At 41.6% G+C, this 27,765-nt stretch overlaps 1 protein-coding gene across 1 annotated transcript in view; it reads right to left on the reverse strand.

Moving 5' to 3' along the window:
* LOC308308754 (plakophilin-2-like) overlaps positions 1–16,931 on the reverse strand; it is a gene marked incomplete at its 5' end in the record, with an annotated part of 36,047 nt that extends 19,116 nt beyond the window's left edge. Inside the window, 5 exons of the mRNA XM_080754208.1 lie at positions 6,815–6,953; positions 8,133–8,457; positions 9,646–10,063; positions 14,895–14,905; positions 16,688–16,931. Coding sequence (XP_080610334.1) covers positions 6,815–6,953; positions 8,133–8,457; positions 9,646–10,063; positions 14,895–14,905; positions 16,688–16,931 — 1,137 coding nt within the window. The remainder of the gene's footprint in view (positions 1–6,814; positions 6,954–8,132; positions 8,458–9,645; positions 10,064–14,894; positions 14,906–16,687) is intronic.
* Positions 16,932–27,765: the final 10,834 nt, after the last annotated feature.

Below are 27,765 nucleotides of genomic sequence, written 5' to 3' on the forward strand. Positions count from 1 at the left end.
TCATCCACTAAAACGACATTCTCCCTTCCACTTCAGTCAAGTGAGTCAACCTGTGGGTCGAGACCCCCCAGAGGTCCCCAAATGATTTTGGGGGGGTCCCTAGATGACAACGAAGTAATAATTTAAGGACTTTTTAAATACATTTAAAGACAAGAAAAAAAGACCATTGCTGCATCAAAAGTAATCAAACTATACTATAAAAACAAATACTAGCCAAATTGTAAAATAATACAAGAAAGATGCAAATGTTGGAAAATAGCTGATCTACAAGCTCACAACTCTCAAAAACATTTAATTGGGGACCCATCATTTTTTTCTGGGACCTATTTGAATGACCACCTGTGGGTCCCCCATTATATTGAAAACCTAGCAACATCACTGCAAGTAGAAGGTAACAAATACGTTAAAATGAACGTTAATTCAAATGTTACGATTTTGCGATTATGAGGGCAAGTAGAACATGACCTGTACTTGCCCGACGGGCAAGTGCCTCTGAGACCTTAGTGTCAACGCCTGCATGGACCCACATCTCAGTCGACATACTCTCTACGCCCACCGAGCCTCTAGCCTCTCAGGCTGGGTCTGTTTTGGCCATGTTCGACTTTAAATATTTAGCCCTGAGATGCGAGGAGGAAGCCTCGGAATCGGATTGTTGTCAGCCCAACGTAACGTGCACTTGCCCACCGCCAAACAAGCTCAGAACAAAAAGGAGGAGTTGTTTAACGACGTACTAAACTTACTACGTAAGTCGGCTTCTCAATTGTTTATTGTTTGTTGTTTTCAGACACTGTTTTGTAAGTGCAGTGTACATGAACCATTTAATGATTTAGAAATTGGTAACTCAGGAAAACAGAATATATTAAAAAAAGAAGCATATCGATCATTGCCATAGGAAAAAAAAAAAAAAAACTACCCATCCTTCCCATGAGGAAATAAAATAAAATTCCTTGCTAGCCAGCATGCCCACAAAAAAATAAAAATAAAAAATAAAATAAAATAAATTCCCTACCTACTCAGCCCTAAAATGACAGCCAACCGGAAACCAAAGTTTTTTTTTTTAGGCCTTATCGGTAGTTTTCTACAGCATGGCTTATCTGATTTCTTTGGTGGGCCCGCCGCCCAATTAAAAAAGAAAAAGAATTGTAGGCTACAGAAGCAAGTAGGATATTGTTGATCAGTCCGTGACTCAGAGGAGGAGGATTAGGAACAGAATTTCCACTCAAAGGTAATTAATAGCATTTTATACCAGGGGTCTTCAACAGGGGGTCCTCAGACAAAGTTACTACAGGGGGTCCTCCAAATCTTCCAATCCTTTTTATATTAACCACTTGAACCCTAGTGTCCATATTATGAGAACTGTAGCCAAAAATAGCAGATCTAAGCTCGTGAGCTTGTAGATCGGCTATTTTCGGCAAAGAGGTTTGTTTTAGAGGGGAAAGGAACAAGTTTATTAGGTAATGATGGTTCAAGTGGTTAAATATCTTAAACACAAATTGACATGAATCCAAAATACACTGATGATTGTGCTGTCAATAGCACATATATCTGCAATTTTTCAATAGTTAAAGCATAAAATAATGGTTAAAGCGGTTCAAGTCTAAAGCGACACAGATGCGTTACAAGACTAAATGCGTTAAGCCTGACTCTTCAACTCCATTTGAGCATCATGACTGAAAGTTACAGTATATATTCCAGAAGAACTCGATTAATTCTATTACATGGCCCAATTCACCGTTTGTCAGCCTTCTGATTGGTCCCTGAGACTCCCTGACTGGCCAACCAGAAAAATACATTCACTTTTTGCAAGCGGGGGTGGAGTTCTGCAGTCGGAGAAAGTGGCAGCCGTCTTTCACCGGCTGTCCGCACTGCGGAGCACGGCCAGGCCGCTCGCGACCATAGCGTTTGCGATCATTGTAATGAATAAGCTTCAACAGACTAGTTCACATGGACCTTATCAATGGTCTAACTTGTTACGATTGGGTACATATATTTTAAATGGGCAGAATTACGAAAAGCCAGCCTATTATGTGAGGAGAACAGATTATAGTTCTCCTCTTCCTACCCAAGATGCAATGCGCTTTCTCCTTCTATTTCTATTCTCTCTCTGATCCAGAGGATTAAACTAATTAAAACATATATTTTCGGGGGGAAATTACTGTTTTGCTATGTAATTACTGTACCTTTTTCTTCCCTTTTTATTAATATCACGTAGATGTGTTTTTTTTGGTACTTTATATAGCTGTAAAGGCTATGAAGGAAAAATAAATCCCATCCACTTCCACTATAAAAGAATCTGCAATAGTGATTCTGTCCCACTGGGATTAAACAAATTAAAACATATATTTTCGGGGAAACCACCTGTTTTGCAATGTAACTACTGTACCTTTGTCTTCCCTTTTTATTAATATCACCTAGATGTTTTTCCTTTGGTACTTTAAATTGCAATAATGAGGCTATGAAAGAAAAAAAAATCCCATTCACTGCCACTATAAAAACAATCTGCCCAGGGTTAATGTCCCACCATAGTAACAGGGCAGAATGGGGCGGGATTTGCAAAAGCCTGAATTGGCTCGGTGCCATTGAAGCTAGTTAGTTACTACTGTATGAACCTGGCTTCAAAAGGAATAGTTCAAACTGGAAAGAATATCATACTCTCAATCATATCTGATTTGTCTAAAGAGAATGTTATGGTATATATGTTAGTACAAGTTTAACTCTGAGGGTGTAAAAAGGTGTTTAAGGGGGGGGGGGGGGGGGGGCTGTGGTAAAAACCTCGCATTAGGGCCCGGCGGGGGGTCGCTCATCACTGTACATTTCAACTAATACAGGGGTTCTCAACCATTTCAGGCCGCAACCCCCAAAATAATCATATTTTAACTGGGGACCCCCCCCCCCCCCCACACACCACCACGACCCTGACGAGCACTAAGAGTTGAGGCATTACATTTTGTATAACACGATTCTATTGTGAAAATAGCAGATCTACATGATCACAACGCCTCTCAATGCCTCGCAACGCCTCTAATATTTGACAATTTGGCCAAAGTTTAATTTGTCATTTTAGAGGTGAGGAGAGAAAATGATGGAGACAGAAAGAGAAAAGAGGGAGAAAGAGAAAGAGACAGACCGACAGAGATAGAAAGAGAGAGAGTGGGTGATGGAGGAAAAGAGACACAAAATGAGATGAAACAGATTGAGAGAAAGGAAGTTAAGCCATAAAAGGTCATAAAATGTCACGAATGCGGCTTCAAAGTAATAAAAAGACTGATGATTGCCAGTGGATTACAGGATTTCACCCTAAAGAGAGAGACACACCTCTAAGGAATATTACACTCCTTGACAAGACACCCAGCTCTCATGAATATCATGATGAATTTCTTATTGACCTTGACACAGGCTTGGTCTCCAATCATTCTTTAAGTCATTAAGAACGGGAACACATCTGTGTCAGGTGACCACTTTCACCATTATTTTATATACTTTGGCAATTCAAAAATAGCAGATATACAAGCTCATAGCGCGGCACAGAGTGCCGCGCTATGAGCTAGTAGATCTGCTATTTTTGAAAAATCATCAGAATTTGTGCAAATCTATGAATATATATATTCTATTAAATCGAACACTTTTAACTCAAATCTTTGCTTCTTTGGCAGGGGTCCCTGGAACAACATATTTTGAGATGGGGGTCCGCGACCAAATACATGTAATTCTAGGGGTCCTTGACATGAAAAGGTTCGAGAACCACTGACATAGAAACATGCGTTTTTCAAAAACCTTAGGAGGATTTAGAAGACATTTATAGAACCGGGTCAAACACATTCAAATACTTGTACAAATGTATATCGCAAAAATAGCACATATATCTGCTATTTTTCAATAGTTAAAGCATAAAATAATGGTTAAAGTGGTTCAAGTCTAAAGCGACACAGATTCGTTCCAAGACTAAATGCGTTAAGCCTGACTCTTCAACTCCATTTGAGCGTCATGACTGAAAGTTACAGTATATATTCCAGAAGAACTCGATTAATTCTATTACATGGCCCAATTGGCCCGGTGCCATTGAAGCTAGTTAGTTACTACTGTATGAACCTGGCTTCAAAAGGAATAGTTCAAACTGGAAAGAATATCATACTCTCAATCATATCTGATTTGCCTAAAGAGAATATTATGGTATATATGTTAGTACAAGTTTAACTCTGAGGGTGTAAAAAGGTGTGTCAGTGGGGTTTTCAATTGATTATGAACCGGGGACCACCAACCTGACTGAGAATCAACCAGGGGACCACTGGTGTGTTGGGAGGAGATACAGGTGTGGTGTGAGGGTGAAAAGCTTGAGATTAAATAAATAACTGTTAAAGGAGTAGTTCACCACTTTTCAACCTGTCTTCATATAATAGGTCCTCACTAATGTTCATGATAAAATATCACAATTTTATTTCAACTCAGTCCAAGTCTCTTAGGAGAGCTGTGGGAAGTTCAGAATCCATCGTCTTGTGACATCATCATTTTCCAAAAAAAATAAAAAATGATTCAATATCTTTGAAAAAAATATTTTGATTTTTATTATCGCGAGAACAATGGCTTCCACTTTAAAATTGCAACTTTTCAGGAATAGAAAGACTGCAGTTTCTATAAGCTGGATTGGCAATCGATGATGTCACAAGATGATGGGTTTCTGACCTGCCCACAGCCCTCCTCTGAGAAAAAAAAACAAAAAGAAAACAAAAAGCTATTTTTGAGTGAGGACCAATTATATAAACATAGGTTGAAAAGTGGTGGAGTGCCCCTTTAAGGTCTTGATTTCATTTGTTGTACGATACAATACAACGTGCAACGATTTAAATCATGCCCTTAACAGTCATTATTTAACTGAAATATGCTTGTGTCCAGAGCTCCAAAAAGTTTGAGACCACATTCCTATCGCACAGTTACCCCTCATTACGTTCTCTTAAACTTCTATATTACACTGAACTGTAACTTATGAGCAGAAGAATGCAAGTATACTGTATGGCTGCAACATTTCCTAATAGTTATGACTCAACCAGTCACTTTCCCTTCTTGAGATTCTCCTTTTTCTGTGGAATTTCTTCACATCTGACTTCCCAGTAACTGACAACATCGACGCGTCATCATCACCAGGTCGCCTTTATTGCACAGTTTCTCAACTAGTCTTCACTTTCCCACATTACTAAATGCATAGTCAGGGACCACATGCACTACCTTCACGGACCACCAGTGGTCCAAGAACCACCAGTTGAAAACCCCTGAAATGAGCCGAGCCGGTTTCGGGATCCATGCGATTAAAAAAGAAATGTTTGACAATTGAAAATAAATAGTGGTAGAGATAGATGAGGAACTGTCTGCCGAAACACTGAATAAAGGGCCTTGTAGACAGGCAAGTTTTTTTGCACAGAAAAAACTGACAATTTCATTTTTTTTATGCACACCTGCTCCGAATTTGCCGTGCGACAAGGGGATGCGGCTGTGCGTTTTTTCCAGATAGAACCCAGTTTGATTTGTGTGTCTTTTTGCATGCGGTAAAAACTCATCACTCCTTTTATGACTCCTTTTCGGATACGCAGTGAGGATTCCGCACAGCATTGCACACCAAATCCAATGCGTTTTAATCATGCACCAAACGGAAAAAAAACGCAACGGGCCTGTGTGCAAAGCCCTTAAAGCAGCTCTGTCAAACATTACACTTGTGTGAGTTCATCTGTAGGTTTCAAGGACCAATCGGGCATAGCGATCTTCTGGTGTCAGTGCAGTAAAACATTGATCTGTGGTGCAGTTGGTCTGTTCAACATTCTACATGTGAGTGACTTTAGGTCAACAGTGTGTAGAAGCACTGAAGAGGAGAGGACAGTTTACAATTTAAGCATTTAGCAGACGCTCTTAACTCATTTACTGCTACCCCAGATAGACCAGAGACTATGCTAATGTCCCTCTACGCCAGGCCCGATAATCCCGAGAATTTCCAGTTTTTGGAGAAAAAAAAATGTAGTAGGCATGGTAGCAATGGCGAAATTGCATGTTTAACCCTGAAGAGGTGAATCTTCAGACCACGGCAGAAGTCTGTAGTTTTAAGTGTAACACTATTGCATTAACATGAACACAGTGATCGATCACATTGATCGCAAGATTTCATCCCTCGTCTGCTTCCGTTAACCGCTCCATCGCACATTGGCAAAGCTTCGCGGGACGCTTAATGAAATTGACTCATAAATAGCACCGCTCACTTCAAGCTGGGTGTGATTTTTTTCTATTTAATCCCACGATTTTGTAACCCATTTCCCACGCTGAGCCAATTGCCTAAGCTGTAATACTCTCCCCTCAGCCAACCTGGCCTAAAATCACACAAAGCGGTACACAGTATCTCTAAAGGCATGTCATCAACATGGATCTGTCCCATTTCCCATATTCCCTCCTGATTGGCTACCATTGCCTTGTAAAGTTTGTGTATGCAACCTGACGGTCGCTTATCTCCCGATTAGGGAGTCTTACTGGTACAGAAGATACATATTCTGTGACTATTAGGCAGTGAATGAGTGAATTTTTGTTGGTGGGTATGACATTTTCTTAACTCTTGAGAGTCATGGATGCCAGTTCACAACGAGCATGTGGATCTGCTATTTTCACAATAGAACCGTGTTATACAAAATGTAATGCCTCAACTCTTACCATTTAAAGAGCTCGTCGGGGGGGGGGGGGAGGGGGGGGGGGTTCTGTTCTCTTCCAGCTGTTCTCATATTATGATTATTTTGGGGGTCGCGGCCTGAAAAGGTTTGAGAAACAATGGTTTACTGTAGCTCACCATCTTCTTGGCCTCTGCGCTGTTGAAACACTGTTTCTGGATGAAGCTGGCTGCAGACACCAGAACGTCCTCGTCCTCCGCCGTCAGCAGGTTCACCGCCCGCTCTAAGGTCAACTCAGGAGCTTTGACCTCCGACCTCCTGCCAGGACACCAGGGGACAGAGGAGAGGAGAGAGAGGATGAGTGTGGAATACTTGACGAAACACTTTCAAGAGGTGGTGCCATAGTTTTGTACTTTTTCTGTTTTGTATGTGTCTGTGTCTATGTGTTTTCAGTCAGTTCTAACCAAAATGGCTATTATCTCAGCGTTTTCCTCGCAACACAATCACTAAAATATCGTCACTGTCGGGCAGAAACCTTGTATCTCCAAGTTTCAAATGTGTACGTCTTTTGCTAAAGCAAAGCCCTGCTTCATCATACAAGACTGTCGCACAAAACTAGTGAAAACAGCCGATCTACAAGCAGATCTGCTACAAGCACACATAATGTAGGGGTGCTTCAGATTAAAAGAATATTTATGGGGTGCCCTGAGACAAAAACGTTTGGGAACCCCTGGTCTATGTAACCTGACTCCGCCAGATGGTGGCAGCAGTGCGTACCGCCCTACTTTACCATCTGAGACTGCTCGGGGAGAGTTGATATCACTTGTAAAGTCCCAGACCGGACCAATCAGCGGCAGCTACGGGCGGGCTCTGAGAGGCTCTGAGCCAATAGAGTCTGATTGCAGACCACATGGAAACCCAGGAGGCCTCCTGGGTGTAACGTCATGCAGACAGGCCAATATGAGTGGTTGGAGTTGGCACTCCCAGACTGTGATAGAGACGGCCCCATCCAATCACCTGCTAAAGAATTTGAAAAAATGGCCCGCCCCTTACATCGAGTCTGCCCGAGCAATTCCAGATGGTAAAAGTAGTACCGCCATAAGATGGTACCAATTTGTGTCTACTCACTCTGCATCTCAATGGTGGGATGTGGACAGGATCCTGCATAACCAAAATGGCTATTATCTTAAAAATGTTCTCGCAACTAATCACTAAAATTCGTCACTGTCGGGCAGAAACCTTGTATCTCCATGTTTCAAATGTGTACGTCTTTTGGTAGCGCAAGCACAGTGCTTGTAGATTGGCTGTTTTTATAGATGATAAATACAAAACCAACGGTTTTGAACATACAAGGTTTCCACCCGACAACAACGATATGCTATACAGTATATATAAGGTGCTGGGAGTGAAAATTATAATGTAGGGATGCCTCGGATTAAAAACAATATTTATGGGGTGCCCTGAGACAAAAAAGTTTGGGATCATGGTTTATCTTACAGTAGCGTAGCCTCCTGGCTGTGGACCTGCTGGTCCTCCATCATCCTGGCGCTCATGTCCACCTCCATGCTGACCACAGAACCGTGGTAGGACCGTGGCCCCTGCCCATCACCCGTCTGGCTCCTCATCTGGGCCAGCCAGGCCAGGGCCTCGTCCCGCTGGCCCCCGCTGCCCCCCGGGCCCGTCCCGTACGCCGCCGCCTGTCTCCTCACGCTGGTCGACGACGCCCTCCTGATGGCGGCGGCCGTGGCAGCGGCGTGGTGGCGGCGGGCCGGCGGCGAGCCGTCGGGGCTGCCGCCGTGCTGCAGTGTGCCGTCTGAGAACACTGGGAGAGAGTAGGGATGGGACGATATGAAAATGTTATATCACGATTATTGTGACAAAATAAATCGTGATTTACGATATTATCGCGATAATAAAAAAACATTATCCTGGGGCAGGACATTTGCCAAAAAAATAGCAGATCTACAAGCTCACAATGCGTCGCAACGCGTCAATGCTTGTAGATATTTTTGGCAAAGAGATTTGATAGAGTGAAAAAAGAGTGTATCAAGTACGTATATTAGGTACCTTTTACCAATTCTAGAGGGTTTAAGTGGTACCGGATATGCAGCTCAGCAAATAAAAGGTGGATTGATCCCACTGCATGACGGAGGAAAACGTCACGATAAATTAAGTCTCCACGATACGATTATCATGAGTGTTTTTTATCGCAATATCGCTAATGGTCCCATCCCTAGGTGAGAAGAACCAGAACATAAACCAAAATGTTTTGTTTATGATTATGGCCTTAAGCTGGTTGCACACTGCACTGCGTTTTTTCGTTGCGTTTTGGAAATCCGAAATCCTTGAAAGCATTTTTCAGGCCAAGGAGAGAGAGAGCAAAGAACCCAGTTGCAACAGTTGCGAAAATTGGTTAAAATCAACCCTGGTCCGAAAATAAATACGAAACAGTGCAAACGTGATTGACATAATGTGATGTTGATTTATTTATTTACGCTCTCCGAAATTCAATCCGATATTTGGCCCGAAAAACGCAGCAGTTTGCTGGGACCTTTAATCCTTATTGAAGTTTTAAATGTTTTTAATGTTGTTTAATGTTTTTACTTTATTGTTAATCATGTGTAAATTTTTGCTCTGTAAAGCTATACTTTATTTGGTGCTTTCAAATAAGATTTGAGTACCGCTGACATAGAAATATACGTTTTTTTCAAAAACCTTAGAAGGATTTGGAAGACATTTTGTAGAATCTTGGGTTTTATCTATCTTTTGGGGGTTTCTACCTTTCAAGACAAGAATCCCTTTTGGGATAGTTGTTGCTATGTACATTATACTGTAGGAACATAATTTTTTTGTATTTTCTTAATAAATATTTGATCATGTTTTTCAGAAAACTACCATCAGAACTTAGAATGCATTTTTTAGAATTGGCCTCAGTCCTAGATGGGTTAAAAACCAATCAAAACTAAACAGAAACTGAAAACAACGGACAATCCAAAAAAACAACACTAACCTCGGTGAGAGCCCAGTGTCTGACTGAACGACTGGTCGTACTGGCCGTGGTGGAGGGCGGCGCGGGCGGCCCCGTCGTACCCGCCGCGCACCGGCGTGCTGGTGAGGTTGAGGGCGTCGTAGGTGGAGGCGGGCAGCCGCGAGCCGCGCGGCACCTCCGAGAAGGCGTAGCGACGGCGGGGGTCGGCGGGCGAGCCGTACGAGCGCTCCGGAGCGACGGCGGCGGTGCCCTGCCCAGTCCTCCTGGGCAGGGCGGGACCGGGGAGGGTGTGGGTGGCGAAGCGCCACATGTTGGCGCGCGGGAGCTCGGGGCTGGGGCTGGGAGACACCTCCACCCTCCGGGAGGGTCTCCGCAGGAGGTGGCCGCTGGAGAGAGAGCGCTCGCTGCTGCTGAAGATCACACCTCCGTTCACCTGGGTCTGAGAGCCAGAGGAGAAATGCACCTGTGGAGAGCAGTGTATACTGTATAATAGGGGTCTTCAACAAGGGGTCCGGGACCCCTAGGGGGTCCTCAGAGTTACTACAAGGGGTCCTCCAAATCTTTGTGTGATAGAAACTTTTTTTTCCTCCTTTTTTATATTAACCCATTGAACCCTAGCGTCCATATTCTGAGAACTTTAGCCAAAAATAGCAGATCTACCGGCAAAGAGGTTTGGTGTAGAGGTGACAAAGAGCAGACTAAGTAGAGCGAAAGGTCACGTTTAAGTATTGACGGCTCAAGTGGTTAAAAAAACACAAATAAATTGACATGATTCCAAAATACACTGACGATTGTGCTGTCAAACGATGAAACTATATGGAATCTATGAAAAGGTTGTGGGGGTCCCTGCTTCATCTCTCTCTCCCTAAGGGGTCCTTGGCCTGAAAACGTTGAAGACCCCTGCTGTATAAGTACACTGAATTTGTATGAGTACAAAGGGAAAAAAGCTTTCTTGGTCTTTATCCTTCCTATTACCTATTATACCTTGTATCAGTGAACTGTACTGTCCTGTACCTTTTCCTATGCAAACTTCTAATAAAATATTCAATCAATCAAAGTAAAATAATACACACAATAACTAATATAACCGGACAATATTATTAGATTATTAGATTATCGGTTTAGCCGATATATATATGGGATGTTGTTTGACTTTTTGACGCCATCAGTATCAGCAAATAGGCAGCTGAAGTGTCCTGATATTTAACCACTTTCAAGGCAGACATTTTGATTACCTGTCTTTCACATGTAACAGTGTTTCTACATTGCAGTATTGACACTTTTCCACCACCGAAAATAAATGCAACTGCAATGTGAATATGTATATCCAACTGTAAAGTCAGTCAGCTGACAATACCAGAATCAATCTCCTGCTGGACCTGGTGCTGATGTCCCTTCTAGTCCTATGACAGCACCATCCTTTTACGTTTTTACAGGTTCATGTTGTTTATACACCTTTTAATCTCATTTGTATGGTCAAAATGTGACCAATAAAAACTAAACAATAAATGCTTCTACGTCAGATAAATGAGTTGATGAAGGAACAGTATACTCAATTACATCCATGATTATATCTTTATTCTATTTGTCTTTATTTTAAAATATCCCAGATTTCCATACTATGGTTTTCTATTTAATAAAATCAATTATAATTTGTATTTAATTTTATAAATTGTATTTAAATTTGGGGTGGGAGGTGTAAAATATGTATACCTGTTTTGCATGCTTTTGATTAAATATGTGTTGTGAAAATAGCAATAAAAGAAACTTTGAACAAAAAGTATTTAAATGTATTTTCTTTTTTTCATTCAAAACAACATTTTTGAGAGATACCGCAATACCGCCATACCGTCGGTAAACAGTGACTTACTACCGCAATAACTAAAAATCCATACCGCCCCAGCCCTCACATTGCCACCAGTAACAGCACCAGCCACCAACCAATGTTGGCACACATCATCTATATCAGATCTTGTTTGCTTAAAATGATTCATTGTTTATGCAAAAACCTTTCTTGCCTTCAGGGCTCAGTGTAAAACACTCCCAATAGTGGCTGCATTCAAATCACCAGGATGGCATGCAACATTCAAATGAGTGTTCTCAACTCATCTGTGTCACCTAACCACTTTAACCATATTTTTTTATACTTTAGCTATTCAAAAATAGCAGATATACAAGCTCATAGCGCGGCTATGAGCTTGAAGATCTGCGATTTTAGATTTTATTTTTTTTTACATTTGTGCAAATCTTTGAATATATATATTATTTTAAAGCGAACATTTTTAACTCTAATCTTTGCTTCTGGGGGGGTCCCTGGAACAAAATATTTTGAGAAGGGGGTCCGCGGTCAAATACATATAATTATAGGGGTCCTTGACATGTTGAGAACCACTTACAGTATAAAGAAACATAAGCTTTAGAAGCGTCACAGAACAAGTTAAACCAAGAGCCACTTGTCCAACTGACAAAGTACATTTTTAATGAACTTGTCCGGAAGGATTTATTACTTGTCCCGGACAACAGGACAAGCCTTAATGTCACGCCCCGCCGGTGGCAGACGGACTCTAGATAGATAGATAACTTTATTATCCCAAGGGGGAAAATCAGTCGCCCAGAGGCAGCACAGCAGTATAAGATTATTTACAAAGATACAGAGAAGTATGAAAAAGATAAAAGAATAACAAGAACAGAGAACAGTAAAGAACAAGGTACATCAAGAAAGGGAACGAATAATATATATACATAAAGTGTCCTGAAAGGGCAAGTTCACCTCTGGGACAACCTGATCTTATTTTATTGTTGTTTGGGACACGATCAACAGAATCCTGAGTTCTTTTTTGTGTTCAATCTGTGTTTTGAGATATTTTAGTATTTCAGCATGAATGATGAAGCATTTTGCATCATATGATGCATCATGCTGCAACATTGTCCCAGAGGTGAACTTGCCCTTTAAAGGGCCTACACCATGCTTTTAAAACTATATTTTTTGTATAAATATATGCTCAAAATTGAGTCTTAGACAGGTTTTAACCCTCAACAAACACTCTGACCATTCTTTTTGTTTGTTCTAGCTCTACTATAATGAGGCTCTCCAGCTGCAATACCAAAACGGCCTCTGTTTGCTCAGGGGCGCATCTAGTGGGGTTTTTCCAGAAAAAAAAGAAGTTTTTTGAAAAAAAGACGTTTTTTGAAAAAAAGTTTTTGAAAAAAAAAGTTTTGAAAAAAAAAATTTTGAAAAAAAAATGTTTTTGAATTTTTTTTTGACTTTTTGACAGTTTTTGAAAAAAAAATTGAAAAAAAAAATTTTTTTTTGAAAAAAAAGTTCTGAAAAAATTTTTTTTTGAAAAACAAAATGTTGAAAAAAATTTTTTTTTTTTTACTCTGAACAAAAAACGGGAAACGCGTGTGACGTCACATGCGTCAACTCTCAGAACAGCACTGTTCTGAGAACCCGTGGAAAGCTTTTCATCTCTGTCTTCCCAAAACCAGAGAAAGACACAATGTACAGAAATAGGACTTTGTGAGGATAGAAGGTGCCAGTGGGACCCCAAAAAAAGGTTTTAAAATAGAAAAAGTGAAAATTCATGGTGTAGGTCCTTTAAGCACAACTATCAATACAATACAGTGCCCAAATCAAAGTGACCATAACAGTCGATGCTAGTGCAACAAGTACCTCACCATCATGTCAAACACAAGCAAAATACTCAAAAAACTACTAACACAACTTAATAGTGCGGAGTGTCCAAAGGTCAGTGCAGTCTGACTTCAGACATCCTGAACGGATAATGTATCGTACCGTCATCAGAGCATTATATCCCTCATTAACACTGTAGGGTGTGGCTATGGTACTGATAATAATGTTGACATTATGGATATCACTGTATTTTTGTGTGCGTGCGTGCATGCGAGCGAGCGCGCGTGTGTGTCTTACCTTCATGTTCGGCAAAGCTCCATTTCTGGCATCTGGGCTCTGAAATGAGCTTTTCTGTAAATGGATGCTCCCTGAAAGACATTGATGCAATTTAATTACTGTACATTTAATATGCTCCAGAGGTCCTTATGGATCTGATCTCTGCCTTCCTTGAGTCAACTCAGGGCAATTATTTTGTTCTAGATTGTAACTGCTTTAATACATGTTTGTTAATATCTGTATCAGTTCCTTGAATATTTGTTTAGTTTTCTATGTATTCTGTCTTCTGATTCATATCTGTATATGATAGTATATTCCTGTTGATTATTGTGTTGTATCTCGGCTACTGTACATTGAAAATGAGGGCTTGGCCCTCAAATAAATAGTAAATGATGCATTTAGCACATTTATCCAAGGCACTTTACAGAGATTGTGCATTACATTCACCCATTCACACACACATTCTCACACCAACGGCAGAGGAAACCATGCAAGGCACCAACCTGCTCACCAGGAGCAACTAGGGGCTCAGAGTCTTGCTCAAGGACTCTTCCACACTATCTGGAGGAGCCCGGGATCGAACTGGGAACCCTTCGGGAACCCTCCGTGTTCTAAGGCGGCAACTCTACCCTCTGAGCCACTGCTACCCCTCAATTGTAATCAGAATCCCCATTTAGGCCTAGAATTATTGAATGCTTTAACTATTGAAAAATAGCAGATCTACAAGCTCACAGCGTGGCACCGAGTGCCACGCTGCGAGCTTGTAGATCTGCTATTTTTTGAAAAAGTCGTGAAAATGTGTGCAAATCTTTGAATATATGTATTTTTAAAGCAAACGTTTTTCAAATTTTGCTTCTGGGTGGTCCGTGGAACTAAATATTTTGAGATGGGGGTCCGTGGCCAAATTCATATTATTTTGGGGGTCCTTCACATGAAAACCACTGACATAGTAGTCTCTCAAGAACAGACTAACTGAGCTCCAGTTAAGTGAAAAGGACCTTTTCTTTGACGATGGCTGGCCAGATAGCTGACACAGGTGCACTCGGTGCCGCGCTGTGAGCTTGTAGATCTGCTATTTTTCAATAGTTAAAGCATTCAATAATTTTAGGCCTAAATGGGTTAAATAAAAGGTTATGATGAGCTCAGTTGTAAGAGCATGACGTTCACACTGCATGCTTTGGTGTATTCAAAGCGGGTAGCGACAATGACGGTGAAGTATAGTCATCGTGTATGTAACACACACACATGAACACACTCTATTGTCATTATGCGAGGGAGATATAAAGCGTCCAAGCCCTTTGGGCTCATCGCGACCTTTTCATGGTTTGGACAGCAGTCTATTCCCAGTGTATACTGTTACCACTGAACTCCCTGCAACAGAACCAGAACTAACAACAAGAGAACCTGACAAACCAGTGTATAGGATATAGCCTAACGTTTGACCACCACACAACCTATTGTTTAGTGCTAGAGCAGTGGTTCTCAACCTGTGGTTGGGGGTCCAGAATTTATTTTGGGACCCCAGATTATTAACTTAATGTGCAACATTGTTTTCTCTCTCAACAGTAAACAAACGAGCATAAAGTTTAAGTGTATATAGAGGGCATATATGCACATTTCTAAAGTGACTTTTTAATACCTCTAAAATGACAAATTAAACATTGGCCAAATTGTTAAATATTAGAGACAGAAATTGTGAAAATAGCAGATCTACATGCTCACAACGGCTCGCACGAGACATTGTGAGCATGCAGATCTGCTATTTTCACAATAAAACCGTGTAATACAAAATGTAATGCCTCAACTCTAGTGCTCATCAGGGTGGAGGGGGGGTCCCCCAGTTAAAATAAGATTAGTTAAAATAAGATTATTTTGGGGGTCACAGCCTTAAAAGGTTGAGAACCACTGCTGTAGACCACTGGTTCCCAAACAGTGGGTCGGGACCCATTTGTGGGTCCCGACCCACAAATGGGTAAAAACATTCCCCAAAAAGCAGAGATTTCATGAAAAAAGCAATGATTTCGCTATGTAATTTTTCTATGCATTAATAAATAAATGTATAAATAATCTAAGAAATTACATAAATTACAAAACAAAATAGTGTAGTAGTAGTAGTGATAGTACTTTTATCCAACACTGATAGCCTACTAAAACCTGTAGGACCAGACACCAGAGATCAGCCTGACCCGCATTCCACTCCAGGAGAGGGTCTCTCTGTATTTCTATTCACACGAATGCGTGCGAGATATCGGCTATTTTCGGCGAGCCATGCCAACGCCGTCAGACGATGAAGTATAACTCAGATCGTAGATAGGCTACTGTATGTTGCATTTTTTTAAGGCTATCCACCAGTAGATAAGTAACTTACTTAAGTTACAGTGTAGCCTACAAAATACACAGTAGCCTACTAACAGTGGCCATATTATGATAAAGCAGGTCCTAAGTCCATTCGAGAAATGTCACTTGAGGCCAGGGCGACACTTATCTGCTTTTTCAACATGTTTTGTCTGGCGTTATGTTATGAAAAACACCACTTTCCTCCTCCGATCGTAACCCAACATAACTGTCATAAAATGACAGTCATGGGTCCACTTTAACCTGGTGTTGAGCAGTATAGATAAGTTGCCGCGTACATCTACATAAACCACAAAAATCAGAAATCCATTGCTTACTGAAGGCTCACGGGTGTCACAATATGGTACGCTCAATCGGAATTACCCGTAACCTCCGTATTGTGTAATTAAAAACATTTTAATCCGATCAGCGGCAATTTTCTCTGGTCTTTCTCAGTGTGACCCCCAGCGGTCGTGAGGTGTACTGCGCCCTGATACATTAAAACTTTCCGTACAAAACGGCGACCGATCAGATTAAAACGCTTCTTATTAAAATAATACGGAATATCAGGGTAATTCTGCTTGCGCGTAATATGTTTTGACATCCGTGAGCATTCAGTAAACACTTTACTTTTGAAATCTGAACGTTTGTGTAGACGTAAGTGGCAAATTGGCTAGGCTGCTCAACGCCGAGTTGAGGTGGATCCATGACGGCCGTGAGATAGATAGGACCGTCATGTTTCAGAACGGAGGGAGAGTTTCCGAAAGCCGAAAGGACTCAAAGGAGCTACAAGTATATAAGTAACTATTATATTATTACCGTTGGACTGGGATCTCTTGCCCTGCCGGCGGGCCAGTGTGAGCTGGACCTGCTGCTGGACGCGCAGGCTGCTGCGGCCGTTTGAATGAACGCCTGACCGGGGGCAGATCAGGTGTTCCTCCCGGGGCAGAGCCAGGCTGGTGTCCTCCACGCACTGCTCCTCATGCACGGGCAGCACCGACTTGAAGAACACCTGATCGTCCATGATCCTCAGTCCCTCCACACTCATAGCGTGCAGCAGCATGGATTCTTCATAAAGGTTGTAGGGAGAATCAAGCGACTCCCACCACGCCGGCTTCAGTTCAAAAAACTACCCTATAGTTTTGTTATTGGTGTCGACATCCAGCCAGGTGTAGTATCGACAGAACGGGACGTCAGTTGAAAACGCACAGAGAGATCGAGGGCGTGGCCTGCCTCGGCTGCCTGCCTGACGCCCAGGCGCCCAGCCCAGGCGTCACCTGTCCTGTGGTGGTGTCACCCTTCTATGGGTGTCACATTACACACACTATAGGCCACCCACCTCTAGGAAACAAACAGAGAGCTGTGAGCAGTCTCAGCCAGCAGCAGTGCAGTGGTGGGAAAAAGTAGGCTACTCACATGTTTTACTTATAAAGTATCAATGGTGCAATTTAGACATACTCAAAATGCAAAGTAGGCTACAAACATAATTTTGAAATAGCAGATCTACAAGCTCACAATGCCTTGCATCGCGACGCATTGTGAGCGTGTCTGTGTAGTTGCAGATCATTTCAATTGGCCAAAATGTACATAGGGCTGAAGTGGTTAATTTAGTCAATGGTACTAATAATCAAATCTAAAAGTAACTAGTAGTACGACTAACTAAAGTTTTCAAATAATTGTAGTGGAGTAAAAGTAAAAGTAAGACGCCTCAGGGCGACATTCAACCTCGCCCTAAAGGGCCATGTCTTGGCTGTCTGTCCAGTGATGTATATCGGACCAGTTACCCATATGCTGTGAGACCCCAAACATGCTTAGGGCCTACTCAGTTATTCGTTATGTGAAAATCCTATGACGTCTATCACATGTGACATCATACATACAATCCCTTTCATGCCCATACATGGAGATCCCTGTCTGAATTAACCATCCACACAGATATGGGCTGCCTTCCTCCATATGGTCATTCCCATATGAAGTCCTGTTAGATATATGGGCTTAATGACATCACAACATTATTTATGCCCATACATGGAGATCCCTGTCTGAACCAGCTACACCACTGTGATGTCACCTGTTTATGACCATATATGGAGATCTCTGCTCTGAGTATCTGACAGTGATGTCACCTCTGATGTCACAGTGATGTGTCAGGTGAACCACAGTGTCAGGCGTGACGTACAGACAGACAGAGATACGTGGACAAGATGTGCCATTTTCTCAACTATTCAAGAGCCTCTGTTTTATGCATTAGAGTGGCCATGGACCCACATTTGACCCACATCTGGGGGCGGCATAGCTCAGGGGTAGAGAAACTGGTATTAGAGCACGAAGGGTATAAATCCCGAAGGGTTCCCAGTTCGAATCCGGGCTCCCCCTGAGTTAATGTCGAAGGGTCCTTGGGCAAGACTCTGAACCCCTAATTGCCTCCGGTGAGTAGGTTGGTGCCTTGCATGGCTTCCTCCGCCACCGGTGTATGAATGTGTGTGTGAATGGGTGAATGTAATGCACAATCTATGTAAAGCGCTTTGGATTAAAAGCGCTATATAAATGCACCATTTACCATTTACCATTTATTTGGTTGCCTGGGCCCTGTCTGTATCTAAATTGAGAGTGTAATGGAACGCCCTCAAGGGCCCCTGGGGCCGGGGTACCTCTAGACAGGGGTGTCGCACCAAATTCTGGGTACAGGGCCCAGAATTGTGCTTTAACTATTGAAAAACTCACAGTGCAGCACCGAGTGCCGTGCTGTGAGCTTATAGATCTGCTATTTTTCAATAGCTAAAGTATAAAATAATTAAGGCCCCATCCACCTTGGGCCCTAGTAACTCAGTCCCACTTTCCTCCTAGCCTCGCGTAGCCAGGCTACTCATCTCCGAAGAGAAAAGCCTGGTGACAATAGAAGGCAGAAGGCGTTCAACTTCCGCCGTGAGAATTTCACCGGAAGCTGTATTTTTTTCACAGTGCGGTGTTCCTGCAAACGTATTCCCTGCACGAAAAAATCTGGTCTACGTCTCCTGCTCCGTCGGTTGCGCTCGCAATAAACAATATACAAACAAAGACATTGATTCAAGCAATGTTACACCTATGAAGAGCGAGTTAAGAGCTACAATCTATTTTAGTTTTTTCGCTAGGGAATGTAAACAGACCCGCACCGCATGACGTAACGTCCGTTAAACGCAGCACTTCCGCTAGAAATCTTGGAACACACCGGAAGGCATATTGTCTACAGGGTGCTTTCCTCCCCTTGTGACGCCCCAGCCTCTAGAGACCACTGGTTTTCAATGGGGTCCTTGTCCTTAAAGGAGTGGTTCACCCCCAAAATGACTTTAATCCTGTTGATTACTCACGCCATGGAGACTTGAGTTCAATGATATGGTTTTGCATTTGTCGGATTCCTAAGACAAAAAAAAATATCGTACATTTACCCCTATTGATTCCGGATGGGGAATTAAATGTGAAGCCTGACGCATATCAAACTGAGGGTCCTTGAAATGACACAATAGAAACAGACAAGTCAGCTTCTGCAATCTGCACCTGGCTTGTATAAAACCAAAGACCACATCCACAGTGCGTGGTCAACACAACAATACAATTCTATTTCAAGCTAGATGTTGTCTAGACACACTGCAAATATACTGAAATTACAGCTTAAAACATTCTTCTAAAGATAGCTGTATAGCCTGCTTCTAATGACATGCCATTTCCCTTTCAGCTGTAATGATGCTGTGGAGTCTTATTAACGCTGACATGGCATTTAGCCAGCCTGTACAACAGAATAAGCCACACGCATGAATTGGGGTAAATTTCCCATTTCTACAACACATAGCCCTGCAAAACAAAACAAAGGTAGGTTATAAAACAGCAGTGAAGGTCCTGGGTTCGATTACCGCTGCATGGGGGACGCTGTGGGCGCTGGGGACGTGTTCTCTCCTCCGCGTCATCAGTGCCCACACCCTAGGTGGGGTTGGCAAAAGGGCCTTTCTGTGTGGAGTTTGCATGTTCTCCCCGTGTCCCATAGAGTACCCTCACAAAACATGCAGTAATCCAGGTCTCTATAATGCCGAGAGAGTGTTTTTTACTGGTGATTCAGTCAGAGTGTATGAAAGGGTGCGCTCGTTTTATTGTCCACGACATTGCAAGCGGCGCGAAGGCCAGCGGACCTTGGTCCTGCTCTTCGCCCCCGAGCGCCGCAGGCGCGAGTGGCCGCGAAGAGCGGGCCAGGGCCGCGCGGCCGGCGGAGCGCCGCGCGAGTTACGAAGCCGTGGTGAATGCAATCGTTATATTTATGCCCAGGCCGTAAGGCCTGGGCAAGCCCACGATAAACGCCCGCGCAGTCCGGTGCGCATTTCCGAACGCACCCTTTCCCCACACTCGGACTGAAACACCAGTAAAAAACACCATCCCCTATAATGCCTCCCCCTGGGCGCCTGATGGAGGGGAAAGATGCTGGTTGGATAACATGTTTCTTCCATGTGCTACGTCGAATGGGGAAGCTCCCCGTCAGGTGATAAGAGGCGGCCTGCTCACTCGCACGCGCACTGAAGGGAGCATGAGCTCAGTTCAGGGCTCTCCCAAGGTTGGCAGAGGGAGAGCAGAGCCCAGGATTACAGTTTAGGCAATTGGCACTGGGTGAGAAAATGGGTTACAAAATTCTGGGATAAAAATTCAAATCTTATAAAACAGCAGTGAAGACTTGAGTTGTTTTTTCCCCTTTTTTTATTCTATTAGAATTTCAAATCAATCATATCCATATCAGGTCTTTTGATCACTTTCACATACAACTCTAATGTGCGCATGATTATCAGAAGAAGAACATTTGTGACAAAACGATTCTGCCGAACACAATCCTGTGCAACTAGATGGTATGGTACATGTTCAAACATTTACAGCGGGTCAAATAAATCCAGGTGAAAAATGAGCCAGCTTTATCCAGTCAGTGGACGCGTTTATCTAGAGCAGTGTTTCTCAACCTTTTTTCTGCATGGGCACACTTTTCATGTTCCAAGAATCCATGGGCACGCCAACATAATACGGGGGGGGGGGGGGGGTAAATATCGTCACTGTCGGGAAGAAACCTTGTATCTCCAAGTTTCAAATTTGTACAGGAAAGTAAAGCCCTGCTTCATCATACAAGTCTGTCGCACAACAGTAGTGAAAACAGCAGATCTACAAGCATGATCGGCTGTTTTCACTAGTTTAAATCATTTTTAAAATGATAAATACAATACTGGCTTTCAAGCAGTTTCAAGGGGCACACTTGACCCTTCTCAGGGGCACACCAAAGGTCCTAGAGCACCTATCTGCGCCACAAGAACACACATGTTTAGTTTGGGTGGGACCGCTTGGAATCAAGCCTCGATCACTGGCCATAACGTTTTTTTATCCAATCAGTAGCATGTTATCCCATTATGACGTGGAATTATTTTATACTTTAGCTATTGAAAAATAGCAGATATACAAGCTCTTGTAGATCTGCTATTTTTGAAATATCGTGAAAATCATTGAATATATATTTTTCAAAGCAAACTTTTGTAACTCGAATCTCTGCTTCTGGGGGTCCCTGCAACAACATATTTTGAGATGGGGGTCCACGGCCAAATACATGTAATTTTGAGGGTCCATAGACATGAAAAAGTTTGAGAACCACTGATTTAGAAGAAGGATTTAGAAGACATTTATAGAATCGGGTCAAAATATTCAAAGACTTCTGCATATTTTAGGGACTTTCTCAAAAATAGCAGATCTACAAGCTCGCAGAGTGCCGCGCTGTGAGCTTGTAGATCTTCTATTTTGTAATAGTTAAAGCTTAAAATAATGGTTAATGCGTAATAATGCGTTCCAGTCAATGTGGGTTTTTAAGGCTTATTTTGTGTTCCTCGCTCAACAACAAAACAGAAAGATGTATTTCCAACTGCTGAGTGTCGACAAAGTATAAATGAATCCTGAAGATTGTCCGTTAAATGCATTGTAATTTAACCTCTTTGTTTGCCACCAGGGCCCTGCTTACAGTAGGTACAATGTACAAGCTGTGACTGGCCAAAAAGGAGCTCTCTAATCTTTGCTCCCTCTTTCTAATCTTTTCAAATCCACTCTCGTTTACATGGGTGACGTGAGACATCAAAGGTTTCTGGTCTTTTTAGAACACTGTTCCGGGACCCATTAGTGGGTCACGGACCAATTTTTATGGGTCATGACTTGAGTAAAAATCCCATTTTTACATCCTACATTACATTCTTTTTATAATATTTAAAAAATATTTATTTTTTAATCATTAAAAAAAGACATTTGAAAACAAACAAATCTAAGGAATGCCACTTCAAAATATTTATTTTGAAAAAATATATAATAATAATAATTAAGAAGTCGTGAAGATAGCTGATCTACAAGCTCGCAACGCAGCGCAAAGCGACGCGTTGCGAGCTTGTAGATCGGCTATTTTCACTAGTTTGGGTCCCGGGCCAAGGTCTTAATCTAGACCTGAAATGTTTGTGAATCGCTGTTTTAGAAGAATGCATCTTTCTAATGACCTTGTGACGAACACCCATGCCATACGTCAGCTTGGAAACTTATCTGACAAATGTTCCTGTCATCGTCTGTATCAAAGATGCTGCTACTGACTGTGGCCTCATTTCTGATACAACTATTAGAGCAGTGGTTCTCAACCTTTTCAGGCCGCGACCCCCCAAAATAATCATATGTTAACTGGGGACCCCCTCCCACCCTGACGAGCACTAAGAGTTGGGGCATTACATTTTGTATAACACGGTTCTAGCCTGTATATCTGCTATTTTCACAATTTCTGCCTCCAATATTTGACAATTTGTCACTTCAGAGGTATTAAAAAGTCCTTAAATTGTCACGTTAGAAATGTGCAGATTCGCTCTACACACTTCAACTTTATGTTTTACTGTTGAGTGAAACAATGTTGCACATTAAGTTAATTATCTGGGGACCCCCCAAAGTAATCATGGGACCCCCATGGGGGTCCCGGCCCACAGGTTGAGAACCACTGTATTGGAAGGACCACTCTCCAGAATGCTGAGGACAGATCCTATTCATAAAAAAGTAATAAGTCACAGAATCTGCAATATATTAATCTCAAGTATGTCTACAGTATATGTAACATGAGTTTTAATTTAATTTCACAATTATTTTCTCTCCCTTCAGAACAGGGACACGAGTCTTTACAATTCGGACACAATCAAACACATTCCATTACATTAGAACTCCAGCGTGTTTTCATTTGGCACACGATCATTTTCCTTCATTTCAACCAACACAACACATTCATGTGTGCATGCGTGTACACACACATGCACACAACACCCATGCATACACCACGGCATCTTAGAATTGCACTGGCTCTAAAACCTGACCTAGTCTTGCTTTATCATTCATTGGACATTGGGCACCCCCAATGTCCCCACAGATGCACTCTCCAGAAGAAAATAAGACTCTGCAAGAAAGGGATTACGTTGTTTGAATAGTGGGCGGTGATGTTGTGGGGAAGTATGTACTGTATAAGTCTTTTATGAGTAACCGGATGACTCATTGGGAAGGTGTAATAATCCCTGATTTATACACGTTGCCAGCTTGTAGATGGGTTCTTTTTGGGAAGCGACAGGGTGTTGTGATGATGTTTACTTTACTAGCCCCCATTTCCGCTGTAGGGCCGACCCAGAACTAGAACCAGAACTTTCCCAGAATCAAGAACTTTCAGCGTGGCACTCGGAGCTTATCTTCTATTTTTCAATAGTTAAAGCATAAAATAATGATACACAATAATGTGTACCCGTTCTGAATGGGTAAAGTGCGAGGGGGATTTCCCTCGCACACGTCTGAATCCTTTGCTACCACGTCTGAATCCTTTGCTACAGTTTCTCCCAGTTCCCACCATCTAAATATAACTGCTAGAATGGAAAAGAATCACCTAGTGATGGCTTCGTTGGAGTAGAATATCGTCGTTGTCGGATGGAAACCTTGTATGTCCAAAACCGTTCGTTTTGTATTTATCATTTAAAAAATGAACTAAACTAGTGAAAACAGCCGATCTACAAGCACACAACGCCTCGCACCTGCGAGGCGTTGTGTGCTTGTAGATCTGCTGTTGCACTTTTGTGCAACAGCCTTGTATGGTGAATCAGGGCTTTACTTTGCAAAAAAAAAAAAATACAAATTTGAAACTTGGAGATACGAGGTTTCTGCCCGACAGTGACGATATAAAGCTACCTTGCAGTCAAAATGCATTCAAATGTCCATTCTTAACTGGCAGATCAAGTGATTTCCCAATAAGTAGTGTCCATAAACCATTTGTCACTCTCCCACCAAACATTCTTCACACTAATGGTGTGTTTTTGCCATCGTAATCTTTGTGTCCTGCAGGGACATGCGGAGCACAGATTTCAACACAGCAAGAGTTGCTAAAAAGCGAATGCCGTGGTTGTACACTGAGACAGAGAAAATAACAAATCCCTCACTCAACTTGTGGCACATTAATTCTCCATAATACGAATATACAGTATTCAAGAGGATTCTCTACCATCTCCCCCTCCCAGCTTGTATTTTTGTAAAAGAAAAAAGGGGGGGAATATATAAAATATTAAGAGAAGTTTTGCAGATTCATTCTCAGTACCACTCCAACCAAAAATTCAACAGTCTTCATCTTTAAAACTATGTACATATTAACTGCCCGTGGGTGAGATTCTATCTTCATTCGTGTGTCACATACTGGGAAGACACTAAGAGGATATTAATGGGGTCTGACTAGTAATTAAGTGTTAGATAGTAGATAACTTTGGATAAAATTGTCATGGCCATCCGAAAAGTTTAAATTCCACAAAATGTTAAAGTAGTCAAATGGCACCTTTTTTTTCCTTCATACAATTTGAACTTGCATTGCATTAACAGATGGAGTGATATAATAGAATAATAATAAATATTATTACAATTAGATTTTCTGATTCGGGGGACTAAATCTTTTTCCTGGCCCTTTTGTTTGTTTTTAGTAAATTGGGCACATGGATTTACAAGATCACATCCATTTGCTCCAAGTAGATTTAAAACAAGCCCTCAACACCTCCACACAGCAAAATTGCTTTTGAACATTTAACCCCATTTTCATTTTATTTTAAATTTTCAAACGTGTAAAAGAAGAAAAGAAAAGAAAATAGGTTTTGTAAACAATCATTTTTATATATATATTATTTTTACAAAATGTCTATGGAATACAAGTCCACAGTCATTATGTTGGCCTCTCACCATGTTCTTCTAAGTAGGGATGCGGTCGGTATAGGGGTGGGCGATATGGTGATATATATCGTTGAGACGATACAATGTCTCCACGATATTCCTTTTCAGAGATATCGTATGTGTCGTGATACAATGAGGGAGAGCCTTATACAAAATCCTTTTGAATCGTTAATACAGAGATTCATTGCAGAATCCATTTAAACCTGCATTTTGGTCTAAATCAGTAGTTCTCAAACTTGACAATGTCAAGGTCTCCCCTTAACTCTTGACAGTATACAAATGGAACCAAATGGACCTGTAAGGGTCCATTTGGTTTAATTTGTATACTGTCGACTTACGTACTTGTAAGGGTCAATTTAGTCCCTGGACCCCACTTTGCAGACCACTGGTCTAAATCCTCTGTCAAGCTGGTTGCACACTGCACTGCGGTCTTTCATTGCGTTTTGGAAATCCGGAATCCGGAGGCCAGGGAGAGAGCGAGGAAAGAGAGAGAGAGCAAGGGACTCAGTGCGACAGCTGCGAAAATCAACCCTGGTCCGAAAATAAATACGAAACGGGCGGCAGTGTGCAAACGTGATTAACATAACGTGAGGTTGATTTTCTTTTTTCACACACTCCGATATTCGGCCCGAAAAACGCAGCAGTGTGCAAAGACCTTTACTCTTTTTTCTTTTAGTTTTTGTTACCTTGTAGTTCACCAAAAACCAACATGAAAAATAATCATGATAAGATCGTGTATCGTGATACAGCTTGGGGAAAATATCGTGATATTGTTATTTTTCCATATCGCCCTCCCCTGGGTCGGTACACTTTCTATTCAACCAACTCTAATAACTCTATTCAGGAGTGTCCTTTCATGATAAAGCCACATATGTACTATGACAAACGTGGCAGCACGCATTTCAAAACATCTGATATAGTAAATAGATTATCCTCAATATCAGGGGCCCTTCTATACTGTAAATGTAATCACATAAACAAAAACAATACATTTTTAAGATTTCAACAGACGACTTTTGCACAGGCCTGAGAGTGTAGATGCTCTTTAACCTTCCTGTATTGGTTGGATTCAACGTGAAACGGATCCCAGCTCTGGTTCTTCAAGGCCTCACGTTCGACTTAAGGCGAAGTTATATGAACTCTGCATCACCATACATTGTACATTCCATTAGGACATGGAATTGCTTTAGCTATTGAAAAATAGCCGATCTACAAGCTCACAGCGCGGCACCGAGTGCCGCGCTGCGAGCTTGTAGATCTGCTATTTTTCGAAAGATCTTGAAAAACGTGTGCAAATCTTTGAATATATCACTTTCAAAGCAGACCTTTGTAATTCAAATCCATTGCTACTGGGTGGTCCATGGAACAACATATTTTGAGATGGGGGGTCCACGGCCAAATACCAATAATTTTGGGGGTCCTTGACATGAAAAAGTTTGAGAACCACCGATGATTTTTAGAAGACATTTATAGAACCGGATCGCTATTTTCCAAGACTTGCACGAATTGTCAGGATTTTTCAAAAAAATAGCTGATCTAGAAGCTCAATTGCGGCACTCGGTGCTGCGCTGTGAGCTTGTAGATCTGCTATTTTTTCACTAGGTTAAAGCATAAAATAATGGTTAAAGCGGTTCAAATCTAACCGTGACAGGTCTGAATGGGTTCAATAACACCGTTATGGACCCTAACAAGGAGTATGGTGGTCCCAGAGGGACAAAAAGATTCATTCCACCAATTCCACTCATTTCACCAATCCAAGCTCGGTTGCAAGAATAAGTGGTGAAAAGTAACTGGCGGATATTGTACTTTATTCTCCACTACAACTATTTGAAAACTTTAGATTATTATTATTACAAAATATAAATGTAACTAATTAAAGGAGCTATAGTCAACTTTTTCTTGTCAGGCTGACTTTGTTTACATCCCTCTTCTATTCTTTTATATGGAATCCATATAAAAGAATAGAAGGGGGATGTAAACAAAGTTGATTATTTTATCATTATTTTACGCTTTTTGTGGTCATTTTTTAGAAGAAACACATATGAAGCTTAATACTATAACTATAGCTCCTTTAAGCCCTAATTTACATGTCTATGAATTTAATTTATATGGCTATTTTGTATAATGTCTATTAATAAGAATATCTGGCTATTTTAGATCAATTCTGACACATTTTAATACGTTTGGAAAGAAACATGTGAAATGGGGCATTCTGCAGAATATTGAATACTTTCACTTTTGGCACTTGAGTATATTTTGATGACAATGCTGTTGTACTTTTATTCAAGTAATAATTTTGGATGCGAGCCTATTATAACACAGCATATTCGTACATTGTTGTGACATTTCGTTACTTTAATTAAGTAAAAACCCAGAGTAACTTCCTCCACCACTAAAAGGAATCTAATACAGTGTCAAGAGTCATTTCCAGTCTTCACTTTATCATAGCTCAGTGGTTCTCAACTTGTGGGTCGGGACCCCCAGGGGGGTCCCCAAATTATATTGGGGGGGTCCCCATGAGATTAACTTAATGTGCAATGTTCTTTTCTCACTCATCAGAAAACAAACCAACATAAAGTTTAAGTGTATTGCGGGTATATGCACATTTCTTAGTCGATTCAAGGACCTTTTTAATACCTCTAAAATGA

The sequence above is a fragment of the Nannobrachium achirus genome (assembly GCF_963921795.1).
Source record: "Nannobrachium achirus genome assembly, chromosome: 23".
Taxonomy (NCBI): Eukaryota; Metazoa; Chordata; class Actinopteri; order Myctophiformes; family Myctophidae; genus Nannobrachium; species Nannobrachium achirus.